Source organism: Salvelinus fontinalis, chromosome 7 (assembly GCF_029448725.1).
Source record: "Salvelinus fontinalis isolate EN_2023a chromosome 7, ASM2944872v1, whole genome shotgun sequence".
NCBI lineage: Eukaryota > Metazoa > Chordata > Actinopteri > Salmoniformes > Salmonidae > Salvelinus > Salvelinus fontinalis.
In genome coordinates this window covers 68,074,733-68,101,131 of record NC_074671.1, presented here as the reverse complement: position 1 = coordinate 68,101,131, position 26,399 = coordinate 68,074,733, and the positions used below count along the sequence as shown (strand labels likewise).

At 47.4% G+C, this 26,399-nt stretch overlaps 1 protein-coding gene across 1 annotated transcript in view; it reads left to right on the top strand.

The window, feature by feature from the left end:
- Window positions 1-26,399, top strand: part of LOC129860027 (high-affinity choline transporter 1-like) — a 40,046-nt gene that overhangs the window by 11,652 nt on the left and 1,995 nt on the right. The window contains exons 6-8 of the mRNA XM_055930354.1: window positions 19,652-19,795; window positions 24,088-24,241; window positions 26,043-26,260. Of these exons, the coding sequence (XP_055786329.1) occupies window positions 19,652-19,795; window positions 24,088-24,241; window positions 26,043-26,260 (516 nt within the window). The remainder of the gene's footprint in view (window positions 1-19,651; window positions 19,796-24,087; window positions 24,242-26,042; window positions 26,261-26,399) is intronic.

The following is a 26,399-nucleotide window of genomic DNA, read 5'->3' as shown; positions in this document are numbered from 1 at the left end:
GTAGCGGTGTGTGTTTGACCCGGGTTTAAAACGTGACATTCCAGCTGTAACAGTGTGTGTTTGACCCGGGTTTATAACGTGACATTCCAGCTGTAGCAGTGTGTGTTCGACCCGGGTTTATAACGTGACATTCCAGCTGTAGCAGTGTGTGTTCGACCCGGGTTTATAACGTGACATTCCAGCTGTAGCAGTGTGTGTTCGACCCGGGTTTATAACGTGACATTCCAGCTGTAGCAGTGTGTGTTTGACCCGGGTTTAAAACGTGACATTCCAGCTGTAACAGTGTGTGTTTGACCCGGGTTTATAACGTGACATTCCAGCTGTAACAGTGTGTGTTTGACCCGGGTTTATAGCGTGACATTCCAGCTGTAGCAGTGTGTGTTCGACCCGGGTTTATAACGTGACATTCCAGCTGTAGCAGTGTGTGTTTGACCCGGGTTTATAACGTGACATTCCAGCTGTAGCAGTGTGTGTTTGACCCGGGTTTAAAACGTGACATTCCAGCTGTAGCAGTGTGTGTTTGACCCGGGTTTAAAACGTGACGTTCCAGCTGTAGCAGTGTGTGTTTGACCCGGGTTTAAAACGTGACATTCCGGCTGTAGCAGTGTGTGTTTGACCCGGGTTTAAAACGTGACATTCCAGCTGTAAAAGTGTGTGTTTGACCCGGGTTTAAAACGTGACATTCCAGCTGTAGCAGTGCGTGTTTGACCCGGGTTTATAACGTGACATTCCATCTGTAGCAGTGTGTGTTTGACCCGGGTTTATAACGTGACATTCCAGCTGTAGCAGTGTGTGTTTGACCCGGGTTTAAAACGTGACGTTCCAGCTGTAGCAGTGTGTGTTTGACCCGGGTTTAAAACGTGACATTCCGGCTGTAGCAGTGTGTGTTTGACCCGGGTTTAAAACGTGACATTCCAGCTGTAAAAGTGTGTGTTTGACCCGGGTTTAAAACGTGACATTCCAGCTGTAGCAGTGCGTGTTTGACCCGGGTTTATAACGTGACATTCCATCTGTAGCAGTGTGTGTTTGACCCGGGTTTATAACGTGACATTCCAGCTGTAGCAGTGTGTGTTTGACCCGGGTTTAAAACGTGACATTCCATCTGTAGCAGTGTGTGTTTGACCCGGGTTTATAACGTGACATTCCAGCTGTAGCAGTGTGTGTTTGACCCAGGTTTAAAACGTGACATTCCAGCTGTAGCAGTGTGTGTTTGACCCGGGTTTAAAACGTGACATTCCGGCTGTAGCAGTGTGTGTTTGACCCGGGTTTAAAACGTGACATTCCGGCTGTAGCAGTGTGTGTTTGACCCGGGTTTATAACGTGACATTCCAGCTGTAGCAGTGTGTGTTTGACCCGGGTTTATAATGTGACATTCCAGCTGTAGCAGTGTGTGTTTGACCCGGGTTGAAAACGTGACATTCCAGCTGTAGCGGTGTGTGTTTGACCCGGGTTTAAAACGTGACTTTCCAGCTGTAGCGGTGTGTGTTTGACCCGGGTTTAAAACGTGACGTTCCAGCTGTAGCGGTGTGTGTTTGACCCGGGTTTAAAACGTGACATTCCAGCTGTAGCAGTGTGTGTTTGACCCGGGTTTATAACGTGACATTCCAGCTGTAGCAGTGTGTGCTTGACCCGGGTTTATAACGTGACATTCCAGCTGTAACAGTGTGTGTTTGACCCGGGTTTAAAGCGTGACATTCCAGCTGTAGCAGTGTGTGTTTGACCCGGGTTTATAATGTTTCATTCCAGCTGTAGCAGTGTGTGTTTGACCCGGGTTTATAATGTGACATTCCAGCTTTAGCAGTGTGTGTTTGACCCGGGTTTATAACGTGACATTCCAGCTGTAGCAGTGTGTGTTTGACCCGGGTTTATAACGTGACATTCCAGCTGTAACAGTGTGTGTTTGACCCGGGTTTATAACGTGACATTCCAGCTGTAACAGTGTGTGTTTGACCCGGGTTTATAACGTGACATTCCAGCTGTAGCGGTGTGTCTTTGACCCGGGTTTATAACATGACATTCCAGCGGTAGCAGTGTGTGTTTGACCCGGGTTTAAAACGTGACATTCCAGCTGTAGCAGTGTGTGTTTGACCCGGGTTTATAACATGACATTCCTGCTGTAGCGGTGTGTGTTTGACCCGGGTTTATAACATGACATTCCAGCTGTAGCGGTGTGTGTTTGACCCGGGTTTAAAACGTGACATTCCAGCTGTAACAGTGTGTGTTTGACCCGGGTTTATAACGTGACATTCCAGCTGTAGCAGTGTGTGTTCGACCCGGGTTTATAACGTGACATTCCAGCTGTAGCAGTGTGTGTTCGACCCGGGTTTATAACGTGACATTCCAGCTGTAGCAGTGTGTGTTCGACCCGGGTTTATAACGTGACATTCCAGCTGTAGCAGTGTGTGTTTGACCCGGGTTTAAAACGTGACATTCCAGCTGTAACAGTGTGTGTTTGACCCGGGTTTATAACGTGACATTCCAGCTGTAACAGTGTGTGTTTGACCCGGGTTTATAACGTGACATTCCAGCTGTAGCAGTGTGTGTTCGACCCGGGTTTATAACGTGACATTCCAGCTGTAGCAGTGTGTGTTTGACCCGGGTTTATAACGTGACATTCCAGCTGTAGCAGTGTGTGTTTGACCCGGGTTTAAAACGTGACATTCCAGCTGTAGCAGTGTGTGTTTGACCCGGGTTTAAAACGTGACGTTCCAGCTGTAGCAGTGTGTGTTTGACCCGGGTTTAAAACGTGACATTCCGGCTGTAGCAGTGTGTGTTTGACCCGGGTTTAAAACGTGACATTCCAGCTGTAAAAGTGTGTGTTTGACCCGGGTTTAAAACGTGACATTCCAGCTGTAGCAGTGCGTGTTTGACCCGGGTTTATAACGTGACATTCCATCTGTAGCAGTGTGTGTTTGACCCGGGTTTATAACGTGACATTCCAGCTGTAGCAGTGTGTGTTTGACCCGGGTATAAAACGTGACATTCCATCTGTAGCAGTGTGTGTTTGACCCGGGTTTATAACGTGACATTCCAGCTGTAGCAGTGTGTGTTTGACCCGGGTTTAAAACGTGACATTCCGGCTGTAGCAGTGTGTGTTTGACCCGGGTTTAAAACGTGACATTCCGGCTGTAGCAGTGTGTGTTTGACCCGGGTTTATAATGTGACATTCCAGCTGTAGCAGTGTGTGTTTGACCCGGGTTGAAAACGTGACATTCCAGCTGTAGCGGTGTGTGTTTGACCCGGGTTTAAAACGTGACGTTCCAGCTGTAGCGGTGTGTGTTTGACCCGGGTTTAAAACGTGACATTCCAGCTGTAGCAGTGTGTGTTTGACCCGGGTTTATAACGTGACATTCCAGCTGTAGCAGTGTGTGCTTGACCCGGGTTTATAACGTGACATTCCAGCTGTAACAGTGTGTGTTTGACCCGGGTTTAAAGCGTGACATTCCAGCTGTAGCAGTGTGTGTTTGACCCGGGTTTATAACGTGACATTCCGGCTGTAGCAGTGTGTGTTTGACCCGGGTTTAAAACGTGACATTCCAGCTGTAAAAGTGTGTGTTTGACCCGGGTTTAAAACGTGACATTCCATCTGTAGCAGTGTGTGTTTGACCCGGGTTTATAACGTGACATTCCAGCTGTAGCAGTGTGTGTTTGACCCGGGTTGAAAACGTGACATTCCAGCTGTAGCGGTGTGTGTTTGACCCGGGTTTAAAACGTGACGTTCCAGCTGTAGCGGTGTGTGTTTGACCCAGGTTTAAAACGTGACATTCCGGCTGTAGCAGTGTGTGTTTGACCCGGGTTTAAAACGTGACATTCCTGCTGTAGCAGTGTGTGTTTGACCCGGGTTTATAACGTGACATTCCAGCTGTAGCAGTGTGTGTTTGACCCGGGTTTATAATGTGACATTCCAGCTGTAGCAGTGTGTGTTTGACCCGGGTTGAAAACGTGACATTCCAGCTGTAGCGGTGTTTTTGACCCGGGTTTAAAACGTGACTTTCCAGCTGTAGCGGTGTGTGTTTGACCCGGGTTTAAAACGTGACGTTCCAGCTGTAGCGGTGTGTGTTTGACCCGGGTTTAAAACGTGACATTCCAGCTGTAGCAGTGTGTGTTTGACCCGGGTTTATAACGTGACATTCCAGCTGTAGCAGTGTGTGTTTGACCCGGGTTTATAACGTGACATTCCAGCTGTAACAGTGTGTGTTTGACCCGGGTTTAAAGCGTGACATTCCAGCTGTAGCAGTGTGTGTTTGACCCGGGTTTATAACGTGACATTCCAGCTGTAGCAGTGTGTGTTTGACCCGGGTTTATAACGTGATATTCCAGCTGTAGCAGTGTGTGTTTGACCCGGGTTTATAACGTGACATTCCAGCTGTAGCAGTGTGTGTTTGACCCGGGTTTATAACGTGACATTCCAGCTGTAGCAGTGTGTGTTTGACCCGGGTTTATAATGTTTCATTCCAGCTGTAGCAGTGTGTGTTTGACCCGGGTTTATAATGTGACATTCCAGCTTTAGCAGTGTGTGTTTGACCCGGGTTTATAACGTGACATTCCAGCTGTAGCAGTGTGTGTTTGACCCGGGTTTATAACGTGACATTCCAGCTGTAGCAGTGTGTGTTTGACCCGGGTTTATAACGTGACATTCCAGCTGTAGCAGTGTGTGTTTGACCCGGGTTTAAAACGTGACATTCCTGCTGTAGCAGTGTGTGTTTGACCCGGGTTTATAACGTGACATTCCAGCTGTAGTGGTGTGTGTTTGACCCGGGTTTATAACGTGACATTCCAGCTGTAGCAGTGTGTGTTTGACCCGGGTTTAAAACGTGACATTCCTGCTGTAGCAGTGTGTGTTTGACCCGGGTTTATAACGTGACATTCCAGCTGTAGCAGTGTGTGTTTGATCCGGGTTTATAACGTGACATTCCAGCTGTAACAGTGTGTGTTTGACCCGGGTTTATAACGTGACATTCCAGCTGTAACAGTGTGTGTTTGACCCGGGTTTATAACGTGACATTCCAGCTGTAGCGGTGTGTGTTTGACCCGGGTTTATAACATGACATTCCAGCTGTAGCGGTGTGTCTTTGACCCGGGTTTATAACATGACATTCCAGCTGTAGCAGTGTGTGTTTGACCCGGGTTTAAAACGTGACATTCCAGCTGTAGCAGTGTGTGTTTGACCCGGGTTTATAACATGACATTCCAGCTGTAGCGGTGTGTGTTTGACCCGGGTTTATAACATGACATTCCAGCTGTAGCAGTGTGTGTTTGACCCGGGTTTATAACGTGACATTCCAGCTGTAGCAGTGTGTGTTTGACCCGGGTTTAAAACGTGACATTCCATCTGTAGCAGTGTGTGTTTGACCCGGGTTTATAACGTGACATTCCAGCTGTAGCAGTGTGTGTTTGACCCAGGTTTAAAACGTGACATTCCAGCTGTAGCAGTGTGTGTTTGACCCGGGTTTAAAACGTGACATTCCGGCTGTAGCAGTGTGTGTTTGACCCGGGTTTAAAACGTGACATTCCGGCTGTAGCAGTGTGTGTTTGACCCGGGTTTATAACGTGACATTCCAGCTGTAGCAGTGTGTGTTTGACCCGGGTTTATAATGTGACATTCCAGCTGTAGCAGTGTGTGTTTGACCCGGGTTTATAACGTGACATTCCAGCTGTAGCGGTGTGTGTTTGACCCGGGTTTAAAACGTGACTTTCCAGCTGTAGCGGTGTGTGTTTGACCCGGGTTTAAAACGTGACGTTCCAGCTGTAGCGGTGTGTGTTTGACCCGGGTTTAAAACGTGACATTCCAGCTGTAGCAGTGTGTGTTTGACCCGGGTTTATAACGTGACATTCCAGCTGTAGCAGTGTGTGCTTGACCCGGGTTTATAACGTGACATTCCAGCTGTAACAGTGTGTGTTTGACCCGGGTTTAAAGCGTGACATTCCAGCTGTAGCAGTGTGTGTTTGACCCGGGTTTATAACGTGACATTCCAGCTGTAGCAGTGTGTGTTTGACCCGGGCTTAAAACGTGACATTCCAGCTGTAGCGGTGTGTGTTTGACCCGGGTTTATAATGTGACATTCCAGCTGTAGCAGTGTGTGTTTGACCCGGGTTGAAAACGTGACATTCCAGCTGTAGCGGTGTGTGTTTGACCCGGGTTTAAAACGTGACTTTCCAGCTGTAGCGGTGTGTGTTTGACCCGGGTTTAAAACGTGACGTTCCAGCTGTAGCGGTGTGTGTTTGACCCGGGTTTAAAACGTGACATTCCAGCTGTAGCAGTGTGTGTTTGACCCGGGTTTATAACGTGACATTCCAGCTGTAGCAGTGTGTGTTTGACCCGGGTTTATAACGTGACATTCCAGCTGTAACAGTGTGTGTTTGACCCGGGTTTAAAGCGTGACATTCCAGCTGTAGCAGTTTGTGTTTGACCCGGGTATATAACGTGACATTCCAGCTGTAGCAGTGTGTGTTTGACCCGGGTTTAAAACGTGACATTCCAGCTGTAGCAGTGTGTGTTTGACCCGGGTTTAAAACGTGACATTCCTGCTGTAGCAGTGTGTGTTTGACCCGGGTTTATAACGTGACATTCCAGCTGTAGTGGTGTGTGTTTGACCCGGGTTTATAACGTGACATTCCAGCTGTAGCAGTGTGTGTTTGACCCGGGTTTAAAACGTGACATTCCTGCTGTAGCAGTGTGTGTTTGACCCGGGTTTATAACGTGACATTCCAGCTGTAGCAGTGTGTGTTTGATCCGGGTTTATAACGTGACATTCCAGCTGTAACAGTGTGTGTTTGACCCGGGTTTATAACGTGACATTCCAGCTGTAACAGTGTGTGTTTGACCCGGGTTTATAACGTGACATTCCAGCTGTAGCGGTGTGTGTTTGACCCGGGTTTATAACATGACATTCCAGCTGTAGCGGTGTGTCTTTGACCCGGGTTTATAACATGACATTCCAGCTGTAGCAGTGTGTGTTTGACCCGGGTTTAAAACGTGACATTCCAGCTGTAGCAGTGTGTGTTTGACCCGGGTTTATAACATGACATTCCAGCTGTAGCGGTGTGTGTTTGACCCGGGTTTATAACATGACATTCCAGCTGTAGCAGTGTGTGTTTGACCCGGGTTTATAACGTGACATTCCAGCTGTAGCAGTGTGTGTTTGACCCGGGTTTAAAACGTGACATTCCATCTGTAGCAGTGTGTGTTTGACCCGGGTTTATAACGTGACATTCCAGCTGTAGCAGTGTGTGTTTGACCCAGGTTTAAAACGTGACATTCCAGCTGTAGCAGTGTGTGTTTGACCCGGGTTTAAAACGTGACATTCCGGCTGTAGCAGTGTGTGTTTGACCCGGGTTTAAAACGTGACATTCCGGCTGTAGCAGTGTGTGTTTGACCCGGGTTTATAACGTGACATTCCAGCTGTAGCAGTGTGTGTTTGACCCGGGTTTATAATGTGACATTCCAGCTGTAGCAGTGTGTGTTTGACCCGGGTTTATAACGTGACATTCCAGCTGTAGCGGTGTGTGTTTGACCCGGGTTTAAAACGTGACTTTCCAGCTGTAGCGGTGTGTGTTTGACCCGGGTTTAAAACGTGACGTTCCAGCTGTAGCGGTGTGTGTTTGACCCGGGTTTAAAACGTGACATTCCAGCTGTAGCAGTGTGTGTTTGACCCGGGTTTATAACGTGACATTCCAGCTGTAGCAGTGTGTGCTTGACCCGGGTTTATAACGTGACATTCCAGCTGTAACAGTGTGTGTTTGACCCGGGTTTAAAGCGTGACATTCCAGCTGTAGCAGTGTGTGTTTGACCCGGGTTTATAACGTGACATTCCAGCTGTAGCAGTGTGTGTTTGACCCGGGCTTAAAACGTGACATTCCAGCTGTAGCGGTGTGTGTTTGACCCGGGTTTATAATGTGACATTCCAGCTGTAGCAGTGTGTGTTTGACCCGGGTTGAAAACGTGACATTCCAGCTGTAGCGGTGTGTGTTTGACCCGGGTTTAAAACGTGACTTTCCAGCTGTAGCGGTGTGTGTTTGACCCGGGTTTAAAACGTGACGTTCCAGCTGTAGCGGTGTGTGTTTGACCCGGGTTTAAAACGTGACATTCCAGCTGTAGCAGTGTGTGTTTGACCCGGGTTTATAACGTGACATTCCAGCTGTAGCAGTGTGTGTTTGACCCGGGTTTATAACGTGACATTCCAGCTGTAACAGTGTGTGTTTGACCCGGGTTTAAAGCGTGACATTCCAGCTGTAGCAGTTTGTGTTTGACCCGGGTATATAACGTGACATTCCAGCTGTAGCAGTGTGTGTTTGACCCGGGTTTAAAACGTGACATTCCAGCTGTAGCAGTGTGTGTTTGACCCGGGTTTATAATGTGACATTCCAGCTGTAGCAGTGTGTGTTTGACCCGGGTTGAAAACGTGACATTCCAGCTGTAGCGGTGTGTGTTCGACCCGGGTTTAAAACGTGACTTTCCAGCTGTAGCGGTGTGTGTTTGACCCGGGTTTAAAACGTGACGTTCCAGCTGTAGCGGTGTGTGTTTGACCCGGGTTTAAAACGTGACATTCCAGCTGTAGCAGTGTGTGTTTGACCCGGGTTTATAACGTGACATTCCAGCTGTAGCAGTGTGTGTTTGACCCGGGTTTATAACGTGACATTCCAGCTGTAACAGTGTGTGTTTGACCCGGGTTTAAAGCGTGACATTCCAGCTGTAGCAGTGTGTGTTTGACCCGGGTATATAACGTGACATTCCAGCTGTAGCAGTGTGTGTTTGACCCGGGTTTAAAACGTGACATTCCAGCTGTAGCAGTGTGTGTTTGACCCGGGTTTAAAACGTGACGTTCCAGCTGTAGCAGTGTGTGTTTGACCCGGGTTTAAAACGTGACATTCCGGCTGTAGCAGTGTGTGTTTGACCCGGGTTTAAAACGTGACATTCCAGCTGTAAAAGTGTGTGTTTGACCCGGGTTTAAAACGTGACATTCCAGCTGTAGCAGTGTGTGTTCGACCCGGGTTTATAACGTGACATTCCAGCTGTAGCAGTGTGTGTTGGACCCGGGTTTAAAACGTGACATTCCGGCTGTAGCAGTGTGTGTTTGACCCGGGTTTAAAACGTGACATTCCGGCTGTAGCAGTGTGTGTTTGACCCGGGTTTAAAACGTGACATTCCAGCTGTAGCAGTGTGTGTTTGACCCGGGTTTATAACGTGACATTCCAGCTGTAGCAGTGTGTGTTTGACCCGGGTTTATAACGTGACATTCCAGCTGTAGCAGTGTGTGTTTGACCCGGGTTTAAAACGTGACATTCCAGCTGTAGCAGTGTGTGTTTGATCCGGGTTTAAAACGTGACATTCAAGCTGTAGCAGTGTGTGTTTGACCCGGGTTTATAACGTTACATTCCAGCTGTAGCAGTGTGTGTTTGACCCGGGTTTAAAATGTGACATTCCAGCTGTAGCAGTGTGTGTTTGACCCGGGTTTATAACGTGACATTCCAGCTGTAGCAGTGTGTGTTTGACCCGGGTTTATAACGTGACATTCCAGCTGTAGCAGTGTGTGTTTGACCCGGGTTTATAATGTTTCATTCCAGCTGTAGCAGTGTGTGTTTGACCCGGGTTTATAATGTGACATTCCAGCTTTAGCAGTGTGTGTTTGACCCGGGTTTATAACGTGACATTCCAGCTGTAGCAGTGTGTGTTTGACCCGGGTTTATAACGTGACATTCCAGCTGTAGCAGTGTGTGTTTGACCCGGGTTTATAACGTGACATTCCAGCTGTAGCAGTGTGTGTTTGACCCGGGTTTAAAACGTGACATTCCAGCTGTAGCAGTGTGTGTTTGACCCGGGTTTATAACGTGACATTCCAGCTGTAGCGGTGTGTGTTTGACCCGGGTTTATAACGTGACATTCCAGCTGTAGCAGTGTGTGTTTGATCCGGGTTTATAACGCGACATTCCAGCTGTAACAGTGTGTGTTTGACCCGGGTTTATAACGTGACATTCCAGCTGTAACAGTGTGTGTTTGACCCGGGTTTATAACGTGACATTCCAGCTGTAGCGGTGTGTGTTTGACCCGGGTTTATAACATGACATTCCAGCTGTAGCGGTGTGTCTTTGACCCGGGTTTATAACATGACATTCCAGCTGTAGCAGTGTGTGTTTGACCCGGGTTTAAAACGTGACATTCCAGCTGTAGCAGTGTGTGTTTGACCCGGGTTTATAACATGACATTCCAGCTGTAGCGGTGTGTGTTTGACCCGGGTTTAAAACGTGACATTCCAGCTGTAACAGTGTGTGTTTGACCCGGGTTTATAACGTGACATTCCAGCTGTAGCAGTGTGTGTTCGACCCGGGTTTATAACGTGACATTCCAGCTGTAGCAGTGTGTGTTCGACCCGGGTTTATAACGTGACATTCCAGCTGTAGCAGTTTGTGTTCGACCCGGGTTTATAACGTGACATTCCAGCTGTAGCAGTGTGTGTTTGACCCGGGTTTAAAACGTGACATTCCAGCTGTAACAGTGTGTGTTTGACCCGGGTTTTATAACGTGACATTCCAGCTGTAACAGTGTGTGTTTGACCCGGGTTTATAACGTGACATTCCAGCTGTAGCAGTGTGTGTTCGACCCGGGTTTATAACGTGACATTCCAGCTGTAGCAGTGTGTGTTTGACCCGGGTTTATAACGTGACATTCCAGCTGTAGCAGTGTGTGTTTGACCCGGGTTTAAAACGTGACATTCCAGCTGTAGCAGTGTGTGTTTGACCCGGGTTTAAAACGTGACGTTCCAGCTGTAGCAGTGTGTGTTTGACCCGGGTTTAAAACGTGACATTCCGGCTGTAGCAGTGTGTGTTTGACCCGGGTTTAAAACGTGACATTCCAGCTGTAAAAGTGTGTGTTTGACCCGGGTTTAAAACGTGACATTCCAGCTGTAGCAGTGCGTGTTTGACCCGGGTTTATAACGTGACATTCCAGCTGTAGCAGTGTGTGTTTAACCCGGGTTTATAACGTGACATTCCAGCTGTAGCAGTGTGTGTTTGACCCGGGTTTAAAACGTGACATTCCATCTGTAGCAGTGTGTGTTTGACCCGGGTTTATAACGTGACATTCCAGCTGTAGCAGTGTGTGTTTGACCCAGGTTTAAAACGTGACATTCCAGCTGTAGCAGTGTGTGTTTGACCTGGGTTTAAAACGTGACATTCCGGCTGTAGCAGTGTGTGTTTGACCCGGGTTTAAAACGTGACATTCCGGCTGTAGCAGTGTGTGTTTGACCCGGGTTTATAACGTGACATTCCAGCTGTAGCAGTGTGTGTTTGACCCGGGTTTATAATGTGACATTCCAGCTGTAGCGGTGTGTGTTTGACCCGGGTTTAAAACGTGACATTCCAGCTGTAGCAGTGTGTGTTTGACCCGGGTTTATAACGTGACATTCCAGCTGTAGCAGTGTGTGTTTGACCCGGGTTTATAACGTGACATTCCAGCTGTAACAGTGTGTGTTTGACCCGGGTTTAAAGCGTGACATTCCAGCTGTAGCAGTGTGTGTTTGACCCGGGTATATAACGTGACATTCCAGCTGTAGCAGTGTGTGTTTGACCCGGGTTTAAAACGTGACATTCCAGCTGTAGCAGTGTGTGTTTGACCCGGGTTTAAAACGTGACGTTCCAGCTGTAGCAGTGTGTGTTTGACCCGGGTTTAAAACGTGACATTCCGGCTGTAGCAGTGTGTGTTTGACCCGGGTTTAAAACGTGACATTCAAGCTGTAAAAGTGTGTGTTTGACCCGGGTTTAAAACGTGACATTCCAGCTGTAGCAGTGTGTGTTTGACCCGGGTTTATAACGTGACATTCCAGCTGTAGCAGTGTGTGTTGGACCCGGGTTTAAAACGTGACATTCCGGCTGTAGCAGTGTGTGTTTGACCCGGGTTTAAAACGTGACATTCCGGCTGTAGCAGTGTGTGTTTGACCCGGGTTTAAAACGTGACATTCCAGCTGTAGCAGTGTGTGTTTGACCCGGGTTTATAACGTGACATTCCAGCTGTAGCAGTGTGTGTTTGACCCGGGTTTATAACGTGACATTCCAGCTGTAGCAGTGTGTGTTTGACCCGGGTTTAAAACGTGACATTCCAGCTGTAGCAGTGTGTGTTTGATCCGGGTTTAAAACGTGACATTCAAGCTGTAGCAGTGTGTGTTTGACCCGGGTTTATAACGTTACATTCCAGCTGTAGCAGTGTGTGTTTGACCCGGGTTTAAAATGTGACATTCCAGCTGTAGCAGTGTGTGTTTGACCCGGGTTTATAACGTGACATTCCAGCTGTAGCAGTGTGTGTTTGACCCGGGTTTATAACGTGACATTCCAGCTGTAGCAGTGTGTGTTTGACCCGGGTTTATAATGTTTCATTCCAGCTGTAGCAGTGTGTGTTTGACCCGGGTTTATAATGTGACATTCCAGCTTTAGCAGTGTGTGTTTGACCCGGGTTTATAACGTGACATTCCAGCTGTAGCAGTGTGTGTTTGACCCGGGTTTATAACGTGACATTCCAGCTGTAGCAGTGTGTGTTTGACCCGGGTTTATAACGTGACATTCCAGCTGTAGCAGTGTGTGTTTGACCCGGGTTTAAAACGTGACATTCCAGCTGTAGCAGTGTGTGTTTGACCCGGGTTTATAACGTGACATTCCAGCTGTAGCGGTGTGTGTTTGACCCGGGTTTATAACGTGACATTCCAGCTGTAGCAGTGTGTGTTTGACCCGGGTTTAAAACGTGACATTCCTGCTGTAGCAGTGTGTGTTTGATCCGGGTTTATAACGTGACATTCCAGCTGTAGCAGTGTGTGTTTGATCCGGGTTTATAACGCGACATTCCAGCTGTAACAGTGTGTGTTTGACCCGGGTTTATAACGTGACATTCCAGCAGTAACAGTGTGTGTTTGACCCGGGTTTATAACGTGACATTCCAGCTGTAGCGGTGTGTGTTTGACCCGGGTTTATAACATGACATTCCAGCTGTAGCGGTGTGTCTTTGACCCGGGTTTATAACATGACATTCCAGCTGTAGCAGTGTGTGTTTGACCCGGGTTTAAAACGTGACATTCCAGCTGTAGCAGTGTGTGTTTGACCCGGGTTTATAACATGACATTCCAGCTGTAGCGGTGTGTGTTTGACCCGGGTTTAAAACGTGACATTCCAGCTGTAACAGTGTGTGTTTGACCCGGGTTTATAACGTGACATTCCAGCTGTAGCAGTGTGTGTTCGACCCGGGTTTATAACGTGACATTCCAGCTGTAGCAGTGTGTGTTCGACCCGGGTTTATAACGTGACATTCCAGCTGTAGCAGTTTGTGTTCGACCCGGGTTTATAACGTGACATTCCAGCTGTAGCAGTGTGTGTTTGACCCGGGTTTAAAACGTGACATTCCAGCTGTAACAGTGTGTGTTTGACCCGGGTTTTATAACGTGACATTCCAGCTGTAACAGTGTGTGTTTGACCCGGGTTTATAACGTGACATTCCAGCTGTAGCAGTGTGTGTTCGACCCGGGTTTATAACGTGACATTCCAGCTGTAGCAGTGTGTGTTTGACCCGGGTTTATAACGTGACATTCCAGCTGTAGCAGTGTGTGTTTGACCCGGGTTTAAAACGTGACATTCCAGCTGTAGCAGTGTGTGTTTGACCCGGGTTTAAAACGTGACGTTCCAGCTGTAGCAGTGTGTGTTTGACCCGGGTTTAAAACGTGACATTCCGGCTGTAGCAGTGTGTGTTTGACCCGGGTTTAAAACGTGACATTCCAGCTGTAAAAGTGTGTGTTTGACCCGGGTTTAAAACGTGACATTCCAGCTGTAGCAGTGCGTGTTTGACCCGGGTTTATAACGTGACATTCCAGCTGTAGCAGTGTGTGTTTGACCCGGGTTTATAACGTGACATTCCAGCTGTAGCAGTGTGTGTTTGACCCGGGTTTAAAACGTGACATTCCATCTGTAGCAGTGTGTGTTTGACCCGGGTTTATAACGTGACATTCCAGCTGTAGCAGTGTGTGTTTGACCCAGGTTTAAAACGTGACATTCCAGCTGTAGCAGTGTGTGTTTGACCTGGGTTTAAAACGTGACATTCCGGCTGTAGCAGTGTGTGTTTGACCCGGGTTTAAAACGTGACATTCCGGCTGTAGCAGTGTGTGTTTGACCCGGGTTTATAACGTGACATTCCAGCTGTAGCAGTGTGTGTTTGACCCGGGTTTATAATGTGACATTCCAGCTGTAGCGGTGTGTGTTTGACCCGGGTTGAAAACGTGACATTCCAGCTGTAGCGGTGTGTGTTTGACCCGGGTTTAAAACGTGACTTAACAGCTGTAGCGGTGTGTGTTTGACCCGGGTTTAAAACGTGAGGTTCCAGCTGTAGCGGTGTGTGTTTGACCCGGGTTTAAAACGTGACATTCCAGCTGTAGCAGTGTGTGTTTGACCCGGGTTTATAACGTGACATTCCAGCTGTAGCAGTGTGTGTTTGACCCGGGTTTATAACGTGACATTCCAGCTGTAACAGTGTGTGTTTGACCCGGGTTTAAAGCGTGACATTCCAGCTGTAGCAGTGTGTGTTTGACCCGGGTTTAAAACGTGACGTTCCAGCTGTAGCAGTGTGTGTTTGACCCGGGTTTAAAACGTGACATTCCGGCTGTAGCAGTGTGTGTTTGACCCGGGTTTAAAACGTTACATTCCAGCTGTAAAAGTGTGTGTTTGACCCGGGTTTAAAACGTGACATTCCATCTGTAGCAGTGTGTGTTTGACCCGGGTTTATAACGTGACATTCCAGCTGTAGCAGTGTGTGTTTGACCCGGGTTGAAAACGTGACATTCCAGCTGTAGCGGTGTGTGTTTGACCCGGGTTTAAAACGTGACGTTCCAGCTGTAGCAGTGTGTGTTTGACCCGGGTTTAAAACGTGACATTCCGGCTGTAGCAGTGTGTGTTTGACCCGGGTTTAAAACGTTACATTCCAGCTGTAAAAGTGTGTGTTTGACCCGGGTTTAAAACGTGACATTCCATCTGTAGCAGTGTGTGTTTGACCCGGGTTTATAACGTGACATTCCAGCTGTAGCAGTGTGTGTTTGACCCGGGTTGAAAACGTGACGTTCCAGCTGTAGCGGTGTGTGTTTGACCCGGGTTTAAAACGTGACGTTCCAGCTGTAGCGGTGTGTGTTTGACCCGGGTTTAAAACGTGACATTCCATCTGTAGCAGTGTGTGTTTGACCCGGGTTTATAACGTGACATTCCAGCTGTAGCAGTGTGTGTTTGACCCGGGTTGAAAACGTGACATTCCAGCTGTAGCGGTGTGTGTTTGACCCGGGTTTAAAACGTGACATTCCGGCTGTAGCAGTGTGTGTTTGACCCGGGTTTAAAACGTGACATTCCGGCTGTAGCAGTGTGTGTTTGACCCGGGTTTATAACGTGACATTCCAGCTGTAGCAGTGTGTGTTTGACCCGGGTTTATAATGTGACATTCCAGCTGTAGCAGTGTGTGTTTGACCCGGGTTTATAATGTGACATTCCAGCTTTAGCAGTGTGTGTTTGACCCGGGTTTATAACGTGACATTCCAGCTGTAGCAGTGTGTGTTTGACCCGTGTTTAAAACGTGACATTCCAGCTGTAGCAGTGTGTGTTTGACCCGGGTTTAAAACGTGACATTCCAGCTGTAGCGGTGTGTGTTTGACCCGGGTTAATAACGTGACATTCCAGCTGTAGCAGTGTGTGTTTGACCCGGGTTTATAACGTGACATTCCAGCTGTAGCAGTGTGTGTTTGACCCGGGTTTATAACGTGACATTCCAGCTGTAGCAGTGTGTGTTTGACCCGGGTTTAAAACGTGACATTCCAGCTGTAGCAGTGTGTGTTTGACCCGGGTTTATAACGTGACATTCCAGCTGTAGCAGTGTGTGTTTGACCCGGGTTTAAAACGTGACATTCCAGCTGTAGCAGTGTGTGTTTGACCCGGGTTTATAACGTGACATTCCAGCTGTAGCAGTGTGTGTTTGACCCGGGTTTATAACGTGACATTCCAGCTGTAGCAGTGTGTGTTTGACCCGGGTTTCAAACGTGACATTCCAGCTGTAGCAGTGTGTGTTTGATCCGGGTTTAAAACGTGACATTCAAGCTGTAGCAGTGTGTGTTTGACCCGGGTTTATAACGTGACATTCCAGCTGTAGCAGTGTGTGTTTGACCCGGGTTTAAAATGTGACATTCCAGCTGTAGCAGTGTGTGTATGACCCGGGTTTAAAACGTGACATTCCAGCTGTAGCAGTGCGTGTTTGACCCGGGTTTATAACGTGACATTCCAGCTGTAGCAGTGTGTGTTTGACCCGGGTTTAAAACGTGACGTTCCAGCTGTAGCAGTGTGTGTTTGACCCGGGTTTAAAACGTGACATTCCGGCTGTAGCAGTGTGTGTTTGACCCGGGTTTAAAACGTGACATTCCAGCTGTAAAAGTGTGTGTTTGACCCGGGTTTAAAACGTGACATTCCATCTGTAGCAGTGTGTGTTTGACCCGGGTTTATAACGTGACATTCCAGCTGTAGCAGTGTGTGTTTGACCCGGGTTGAAAACGTGACATTCCAGCTGTAGCGGTGTGTGTTTGACCCGGGTTTAAAACGTGACGTTCCAGCTGTAGCGGTGTGTGTTTGACCCGGGTTTAAAACGTGACGTTCCAGCTGTAGCGGTGTGTGTTTGACCCGGGTTTAAAACGTGACATTCCAGCTGTAGCAGTGTGTGTTTGACCCGGGTTTATAACGTGACATTCCAGCTGTAGCAGTGTGTGTTTGACCCGGGTTTATAACGTGACATTCCAGCTGTAGCAGTGTGTGTTTGACCCGGGTTTAAAACGTGACATTCCAGCTGTAGCAGTGTGTGTTTGACCCGGGTTTATAACGTGACATTCCAGCTGTAGCAGTGTGTGTTTGACCCGGGTTTAAAACGTGACATTCCGGCTGTAGCAGTGTGTGTTTGACCCGGGTTTAAAACGTGACATTCCGGCTGTAGCAGTGTGTGTTTGACCCGGGTTTAAAACGTGACATTCCAGCTGTAGCAGTGTGTGTTTGACCCGGGTTTATAACGTGACACTCCAGCTGTAGCAGTGTGTGTTTGACCCGGGTTTATAACGTGACATTCCAGCTGTAGCTGTGTGTGTTTGACCCGGGTTTAAAACGTGACATTCCAGCTGTAGCAGTGTGTGTTTGATCCGGGTTTAAAACGTGACATTCAAGCTGTAGCAGTGTGTGTTTGACCCGGGTTTATAACGTTACATTCCAGCTGTAGCAGTGTGTGTTTGACCCGGGTTTAAAATGTGACAATCCAGCTTTAGCAGTGTGTGTATGACTCGGGTTTAAAACGTGACATTCCAGCTGTAGCAGTGCGTGTTTGACCCGGGTTTATAACGTGACATTCCAGCTGTAGCAGTGTGTGTTTGACCCGGGTTTATAACGTGACATTCCAGCTGTAGCAGTGTGTGTTTGACCCGGGTTTATAACGTGACATTCCAGCTGTAGCGGTGTGTGTTTGACCCGGGTTTAAAACGTGACATTCCAGCTGTAGCAGTGTATGTTTGACCCGGGTTTATAATGTGACATTCCAGCTGTAGCAGTGTGTGTTTGACCCGGGTTTAAAACGTGACATTCCAGCTGTAGCAGTGTGTGTTTGACCCGGGTTTATAATGTGACATTCCAGCTTTAGCAGTGTGTGTTTGACCTGGGTTTATAACGTGACATTCCAGCTGTAGCAGTGTGTGTTTGACCCGTGTTTAAAACGTGACATTCCAGCTGTAGCAGTGTGTGTTTGACCCGGGTTTAAAACGTGACATTCCAGCTGTAGCGGTGTGTGTTTGACCCGGGTTAATAACGTGACATTCCAGCTGTAGCAGTGTGTGTTTGACCCGGGTTTATAACGTGACATTCCAGCTGTAGCAGTGTGTGTTTGACCCGGGTTTATAACGTGACATTCCAGCTGTAGCAGTGTGTGTTTGACCCGGGTTTAAAACGTGACATTCCAGCTGTAGCAGTGTGTGTTTGACCCGGGTTTATAACGTGACATTCCAGCTGTAGCAGTGTGTGTTTGACCCGGGTTTAAAACGTGACATTCCAGCTGTAGCAGTGTGTGTTTGACCCGGGTTTAAAACGTGACATTCCGGCTGTAGCAGTGTGTGTTTGACCCGGGTTTAAAAAGTTACATTCCAGCTGTAAAAGTGTGTGTTTGACCCGGGTTTAAAACGTGACATTCCATCTGTAGCAGTGTGTGTTTGACCCGGGTTTATAACGTGACATTCCAGCTGTAGCAGTGTGTGTTTGACCCGGGTTGAAAACGTGACATTCCAGCTGTAGCGGTGTGTGTTTGACCCGGGTTTAAAACGTGACGTTCCAGCTGTAGCAGTGTGTGTTTGACCCGGGTTTAAAACGTGACATTCCGGCTGTAGCAGTGTGTGTTTGACCCGGGTTTAAAACGTTACATTCCAGCTCTAAAAGTGTGTGTTTGACCCGGGTTTAAAACGTGACATTCCATCTGTAGCAGTGTGTGTTTGACCCGGGTTTATAACGTGACATTCCAGCTGTAGCAGTGTGTGTTTGACCCGGGTTGAAAACGTGACATTCCAGCTGTAGCGGTGTGTGTTTGACCCGGGTTTAAAACGTGACGTTCCAGCTGTAGCGGTGTGTGTTTGACCCGGGTTTAAAACGTGACATTCCATCTGTAGCAGTGTGTGTTTGACCCGGGTTTATAACGTGACATTCCAGCTGTAGCAGTGTGTGTTTGACCCGGGTTGAAAACGTGACATTCCAGCTGTAGCGGTGTGTGTTTGACCCGGGTTTAAAACGTGACGTTCCAGCTGTAACGGTGTGTGTTTGACCCGGGTTTAAAACGTGACATTCCGGCTGTAGCAGTGTGTGTTTGACCCGGGTTTAAAACGTGACATTCCGGCTGTAGCAGTGTGTGTTTGACCCGGGTTTATAACGTGACATTCCAGCTGTAGCAGTGTGTGTTTGACCCGGGTTTATAACGTGACATTCCAGCTGTAGCAGTGTGTGTTTGACCCGGGTTTATAACGTGACATTCCAGCTGTAGCAGTGTGTGTTTGACCCGGGTTTATAACGTGACATTCCAGCTGTAGCAGTGTGTGTTTGACCCGGGTTTAAAACGTTACATTCCAGCTCTAAAAGTGTGTGTTTGACCCGGGTTTATAACGTGACATTCCAGCTGTAGCAGTGTGTGTTTGACCCGGGTTTATAACGTGACATTCCAGCTGTAGCAGTGTGTGTTTGACCCGGGTTTATAACGTGAAATTCCAGCTGTAGCAGTGTGCGTTTGACCCGGGTTTATAACGTGACATTCCAGCTGTAGCAGTGTGTGTTTGACCCGGGTTTAAAACGTGACATTCCAGCTGTAGCAGTGTATGTTTGACCCGGGTTTATAATGTGACATTCCAGCTGTAGCAGTGTGTGTTTGACCCGGGTTTAAAACGTGACATTCCAGCTGTAAAAGTGTGTGTTTGACCCGGGTTTATAATGTGACATTCCAGCTGTAGCAGTGTGTGTTTGACCCGGGTTTATAACGTGACATTCCAGCTGTAGCAGTGTGTGTTTGACCCGTGTTTAAAACGTGACATTCCAGCTGTAGCGGTGTGTGTTTGACCCGGGTCTGATGTGTTCCTGTGTGTCTCTGTGTCAGTGGGTTTCAGTACCGTTCGCTCTCAGCAACCCAGCGGTGTCCGACATCAAGATCAGTGCCGTGAAGGAGATCTACCAAGCGCCCTGGAAGGGAAACATCAAGAGAGAAGATGCCTGGGTCTGGATAGACAACTTCTGTCTGCTGGTACGTACAGTACTGGATCGGACTGGGTCTGGATAGAACTGGTACTGGATAAGACTGGTACTGGATAGGACTGGGTCTGGATAAGACTGGGTCTGTCTGCTGGTACGTACAGTACTGGATAGGACTGGTTCTGAATAGGACTGGGTCTGGATAGGACTGGTACTGGATAAGACTGGTACTGAATAAGACTGGTACTGGATAAGACTGGGTCTGGATAGGACTGGGTCTGGATAAGACTGGGTCTGGATAGGACTGGTACTGGATAGGACTGGGTCTGGATAGGACTGGTACTGGATAAGACTGGGTCTGGATAAGACTGGGTCTGGATAAGACTGGTACTGGATAGGACTGGTACTGGATAAGACTGGGTCTGGATAGGACTGGGTCTGGATAAGACTGGTACTGGATAAGACTGGTACTGGATAAGACTGGGTCTGGATAAGACTGTGTCTGGATAAGACTGGTACTGGATAAGACTGGGTCTGGATAAGACTGGTACTGGATAAGACTGGGTCTGGATAAGACTGGTACTGGATAAGACTGGTACTGGATAAGACTGGGTCTGGATAGGACTGGGTCTGGATAGGACTGGTACTGGATAAGACTGGTACTGGATAGGACTGGGTCTGGATAGGACTGGTTCTGGATAGGACTGGTTCTGGATAGGACTGGGTCTGGATAGGACTGGGTCTGGATAGGACTGGGTCTGGTTAGGACTGGGTCTGGATAGGACTGGGTCTGGTTAGGACTGGGTCTGGATAAGACTGGTACTGGATAGGACTGGGTCTGGATAGGACTGGTTCTGGATAGGACTGGGTCTGGATAGGACTGGGTCTGTCTGCTGGTACGTACAGTTCTGGATAGGACTGGGTCTGGATAGGACTGGTACTGGATAAGACTGGGTCTGGATAAGACTGGTACTGTATAAGACTGGTACTGGATTAGACTTTTACTGGATAAGACTGGGTCTGGATAGGACTGGGTCTGGATAAGACTGGTACTGGATAAGACTGGTACTGGATAAGACTGGTACTGGATAAGACTGGGTCTGTCTGCTGGTACGTACAGTTCTGGATAGGACTGGGTCTGGATAGGACTGGGTCTGGATAGGACTGGGTCTGAATAGGACTGGTACTGGATAAGACTGGTACTGGATAAGACTGGTACTGGATAAGACTGGGTCAGTCTGCTGGTACGTACAGTTCTGGATTAGACTGGTTCTGGATAAGACTGGGTCTTGATAGGACTGGGTCTGAATAGGACTGGGTCTGGGTAAGACTGGTACTGGATAAGACTGGTACTGGATAAGACTGGGTCTGTCTGCTGGTACGTACAGTTCTGGTTAGGACTGGGTCTGGATAGGACTGGTTCTGAATAGGACTGGGTCTGGATAGGACTGGTACTGGATAAGACTGGGTCTGGATAGGACTGGGTCTGAATAGGACTGGGTCTGGATAGGACTGGTACTGGATAAGACTGGTACTGGATAAGACTGGTACTGGATAAGACTGGTGCTGGATAGGACTGGGTCTGGATAGGTCTGGGTCTGGATAGGACTGGTACTGGATAAGACTGGGTCTGGATAGGACTGGGTCTGGATAGGACTGGGTCTGAATAGGACTGGGTCTGGATAGAACTGGGTCTGGATAGAACTGGGTCTGGATAGGACTGGGTCTGTCTGCTGGTACGTACAGTTCTGGATAGGACTGGGTCTGGATAGGACTGGGTCTGGATAGGACTGGGTCTGTCTGCTGGTACGTACAGTTCTGGATAGGACTGGGTCTGGATAGGACTGGTACTGGATAAGACTGGGTCTGGATAAGACTGTTACTGGATAAGACTGGGTCTGGATAAGACTGGTACTGGATAGGACTGGTACTGGATAAGACTGGGTCTGGATAAGACGGGTACTGGATAGGACTGGTACTGGATAGGACTGGGTCTGGATAAGACTGGTACTGGATAAGACTGGTACTGGATAAGACTGGGTCTGGATAAGACTGGTACTGGATAAGACTGGTACTGGATAAGACTGGTACTGGATAAGACTGGGTCTGAATAGGACTGGGTCTGGATAGGACTGGGTCTGGATAGGACTGGGTCTGGATAAGACTGGTTCTGGATAAGACTGGGTCTGAATAGGACTGGGTCTGGATAGGACTGGGTCTGGATAAGACTGGGTCTGGATAGGACTGGTACTGGATAAGACTGGGTCTGGATAAGACTGGGTCTGGATAGGACTGGGTCTGGATAAGACTGGGTCTGGATAGAACTGGGTCTGGATAGGACTGGGTCTGGATAGGACTGGGTCTGGATAAGACTGGTTCTGGATAGGACTGGTTCTGGATAGGACTGGGTCTGGATAGGACTGGGTCTGGATAAGACTGGGTCTGGATAGGACTGGGTCTGGATAAGACTGGGTCTGGATAGGACTGGGTCTGGATAGGACTGGGTCTGGAAAAGACTGGGTCTGGACTGGTTCTGCATAGAACTGGGTCTGGATAAGACTGGGTCTGGATAAGAATGGTACTGGATAAGACTGGGTCTGGATAGGACTGGGTCTGGACTGGGTCTGGATAGGATTGGGTCTGGATAGGATTGGGTCTGGATAGGACTGGTTCTGATATTACAGCAGACAGAATATTTAATGTTTAAGGAGTAGTGAATATGTTCTGATTGTAACGATACTTACTGTTGAATTCATTATCTCCTCTCTGTGTTCTAGATGAATTCACTATCTCCTCTCTGTAGATGAATTCACTATCTCCTCTCTGTGTTCCAGATGAATTCACTATCTCCTCTCTGTAGATGAATTCACTATCTCCTCTCTGTGTTCCAGATGAATTCACTATCTCCTCTTTCTATTCTAGATTAATTCACTATCTCCTCTCTGTGTTCTAGATGAATTCACTATCTCCTCTCTGTGTTCTAGATTAATTCACTATCTCCTCTCTGTAATCTAGATGAATTCACTATCTCCTCTCTGTGTTCTAGATTAATTCACTATCTCCTCTCTGTATTCTAGATGAATTCACTATTTCCTCTTTCCATTCTAGATGAATTCACTATCTCCTCTCTGTGTTCTAGATGAATTCACTATCTCCTCTCTGTGTTCTAGATGAATTCACTATCTCCTCTCTGTAATCTAGATGAATTCACTATCTCCTCTCTGTGTTCTAGATGAATTCACTATCTCCTCTTTCCATTCTAGATGAATTCACTATCTCCTCTCTGTATTCTAGATGAATTCACTGTCTCCTCTCTGTGTTCTAGATGAATCCACTATCTCCTCTTTCCATTCTAGATGAATTCACTATCTCCTCTCTGTGATCTAGATGAATTCACTGTCTCCTCTCTGTATTCTAGATGAATTCACTATCTCCTCTTTCTATTCTAGATGAATTCACTATTTCCTCTTTCCATTCTAGATGAATTCACTATCTCCTCTCTGTGTTCTAGATGAATTCACTATCTCCTCTCTGTGTTCTAGATGATTTCACTATCTCCTCTCTGTGTTCTAGATGATTTCACTATCTCCTCTCTGTAATCTAGATGAATTCACTATCTCCTCTCTGTGTTCTAGATGAATTCACTATCTCCTCTCTATATTCTAGATGAATTCGCTATCTCCTCTCTGTGTTCTAGATTAATTCACTATCTCCTCTCTGTGTTCTAGATAAATTCACTATCTCCTCTTTCTATTCTAGATTAATTCACTGTCTCTTCACTGTGTTCTAGATGAATTCACTATCTCCTCTTTCTATTCTAGATTAATTCATTTACATTTACATTTACATTTAAGTCATTTAGCAGACGCTCTTATCCAGAGCGACTTACAAGTACATACAATTCACTATCTCCTCTCTGTGTTCTAGATGAATTCACTATCTCCTCTTTCTATTCTAGATGAATTCACTATCTCCTCTTTCTATTCTAGATGAATTCACTATCTCCTCTTTCTATTCTAGATGAATTCACTATCTCCTCTCTGTGTTCTAGATGAATTCACTATCTCCTCTTTGTATTCTAGATTAATTCACTATCTCCTCTCTGTGTTCTAGATGAATTCACTATCTCCTCTTTCTATTCTAGATGAATTCACTATCTCCTCTCTGTGTTCTAGATTAATTCACTATCTGTAATCTAGATGAATTCACTATCTCCTCTCTGTGTTCTAGATGAATTCACTATCTCCTCTCTGTAGATGAATTCACTATCTCCTCTCTGTGTTCTAGATGAATTCACTATCTCCTCTCTGTAGATGAATTCACTATCTCCTCTCTGTATTCTAGATGTTGGGGGGGATTCCCTGGCAGGTATATTTTCAACGAGTTCTCTCTGCCTCTTCAGCTACGTACGCCCAGGTGCTCTCCTTCATCGCCGCTGCAGGGTGCCTGGTCATGGCAGTGCCCTCAGTAATGATCGGGGCTATAGGGGCCTCCACAGGTGAGACACGCAGGGACACACACACACACCTGGGGTACAGTTATGTATGAACGGTTCTAACTAGGACATCTCGTTCCGTCGTGTTGGTTGATCTACGGTTGTTAGTTGTTGTCCTAACATTCCCAAACGTCTGAGAGTTCCTCATCTGGTAGCCTAATGATGACACGTATTCCTGAGGTATGTCCCCCTGCTGGGCGTTGGGGGGGAGGGTCCGGGGGTCACCTCAGGGTGTAACAATGTTCCCCTCAGATCTCTGGAAAGCTCCTGAAAAACATCAGCAGCTGGTCCCTTCATCCATTATGGAGGATCGTTCTCAACCTCTCTCTGTCTCTCTCCCTCTCTCTGAATCTCTCTCCCTCTCTCTCCCTCTCTCCCTCTCTCTCCCTCTCTCCCTCTCTCTCTGTCTCTCTCAACCTCTCTCTCCGTCTCTCTCTCTGTCTCTCTCTCTCTCTCCGTCTCTCTCTCTGTCTCTCTGTCTCTCTCTCTCCGTCTCTCTCTCTGTCTCTCTGTCTCTCTCTGTCTCTCTCCCTCTCAATCTCTCTCTCTCTCAACCTCTCTCTCCGTCTCTCTCTCTCTCTCTCTCTCTCTCTCTCTCTCTCTCTCTCTCTCTCTCTCTCTCTCTCTCTCTCTCTCTGTCTCTCTCTCTCTCTCTCTCTCTCTCTCTGTCTCTCTGTCTCTCTCTGTCTCTCTCCCTCTCTCTCTCTCTCTCTGTCTCTCTCTCTCTCTCTCTCTGTCTCTCTCTGTCTCTCTCCCTCTCTCTCTCCGTCTCTCTCTCTCTCTCTCTCTCTCTGTCTCTCTCTCCCCCTCTCAATATCTCTCTCTCTCTCTCTCTCTCTCCATTTACTACTGTGAACTTTGTAAATATTACATCTGAGGAGAAGCAGAAGGGACTGAATTACGTTTGATCTCCAGGTTTTAACTCCAGCATCAAAGTCCTGCTGATTCACTCTCTGTACACTCAGTTACAGAGTCAGGAATGGGAGGTGAAATGCTACGTTAAGGGATGATATATAGTTACAGTAGGACTATGTCCAGTGATGGGAGGTGAAATGCTACGTTAAGGGGTGATATATAGTTACAGTAGAACTATGTCCAGTGATGGGAGGTGAAATGCTACGTTAAGGGGTGATATATAGTTACAGTAGGACTATGTCCAATGATGAGAGGTGAAATGCTACGTTAAGGGGTGATATATAGTTACAGTAGGACTATGTCCAGTGATGGGAGGTGAAATGCTACGTTAAGGGGTGATATATAGTTACAGTAGGACTATGTCCAGTGATGGGAGGTGAAATGCTACGTTAAGGGGTGATATATAGTTACAGTAGGACTATGTCCAGTGATGGGAGGTGAAATGCTACGTTAAGGGGTGATATATAGTTACAGTAGGACTATGTCCAGTGATGGGAGGTGAAATGCTACGTTAAGGGGTGATATATAGTTACAGTAGCAGTTCTTTAGTTGTAGTTCTTTAGTAGGTTCCTTTGACCGCTGTTCTTCCACAGTTGTAGTTCTTTAGTAGGTTATTTTGGCCGCTGTTCTTCCACAGTTGTAGTTCTTTAGTAGGTTCCTTCGACCATTGTTCTTCCACAGTTGTAGTTCTTTAGTAGGTTCCTTAGTTTGACCACTGTCTACATGTTTTTTCTGGTTCTAAGTTCTAAGTTCTTGGTTCTGGGTTCTTGACTGTTGTGTGTACTGATCCTCATGTTCCTCAGACTAGAACCAGAGAAACTGAGTCCTTTAGATTCACAGTTGTGGTTCCAGGTTCCAAACGCTATGTTGTGTTTCTGGTGTTCCTCAGACTGGAACCAGACTGCGTATGGACCTGTACCTCCCAAGGAGAGGGACCAGGCAGACATGATATTACCCATAGTCCTCCAGTACCTCTGTCCTCCCTTCGTCTCCTTCTTCGGCCTGGGGGCGGTCTCTGCTGCCGTGATGTCATCCGCCGACTCCTCCATCCTATCAGCTAGCTCCATGTTCGCTCGGAACATCTACCAGCTGGCCTTCCGCCAATCGGTGAGTTGGGAAGGGGGCGGGACTAAAAAAAAACACCACTTACTACATCCCGTTCACAAAAGATCAGAAATTTCATAGAAGCAGTTGAGCCACTGTTATCTGTGTTGGTGTGTTGGTGTGTGTGTGTGTAACGTTGTAC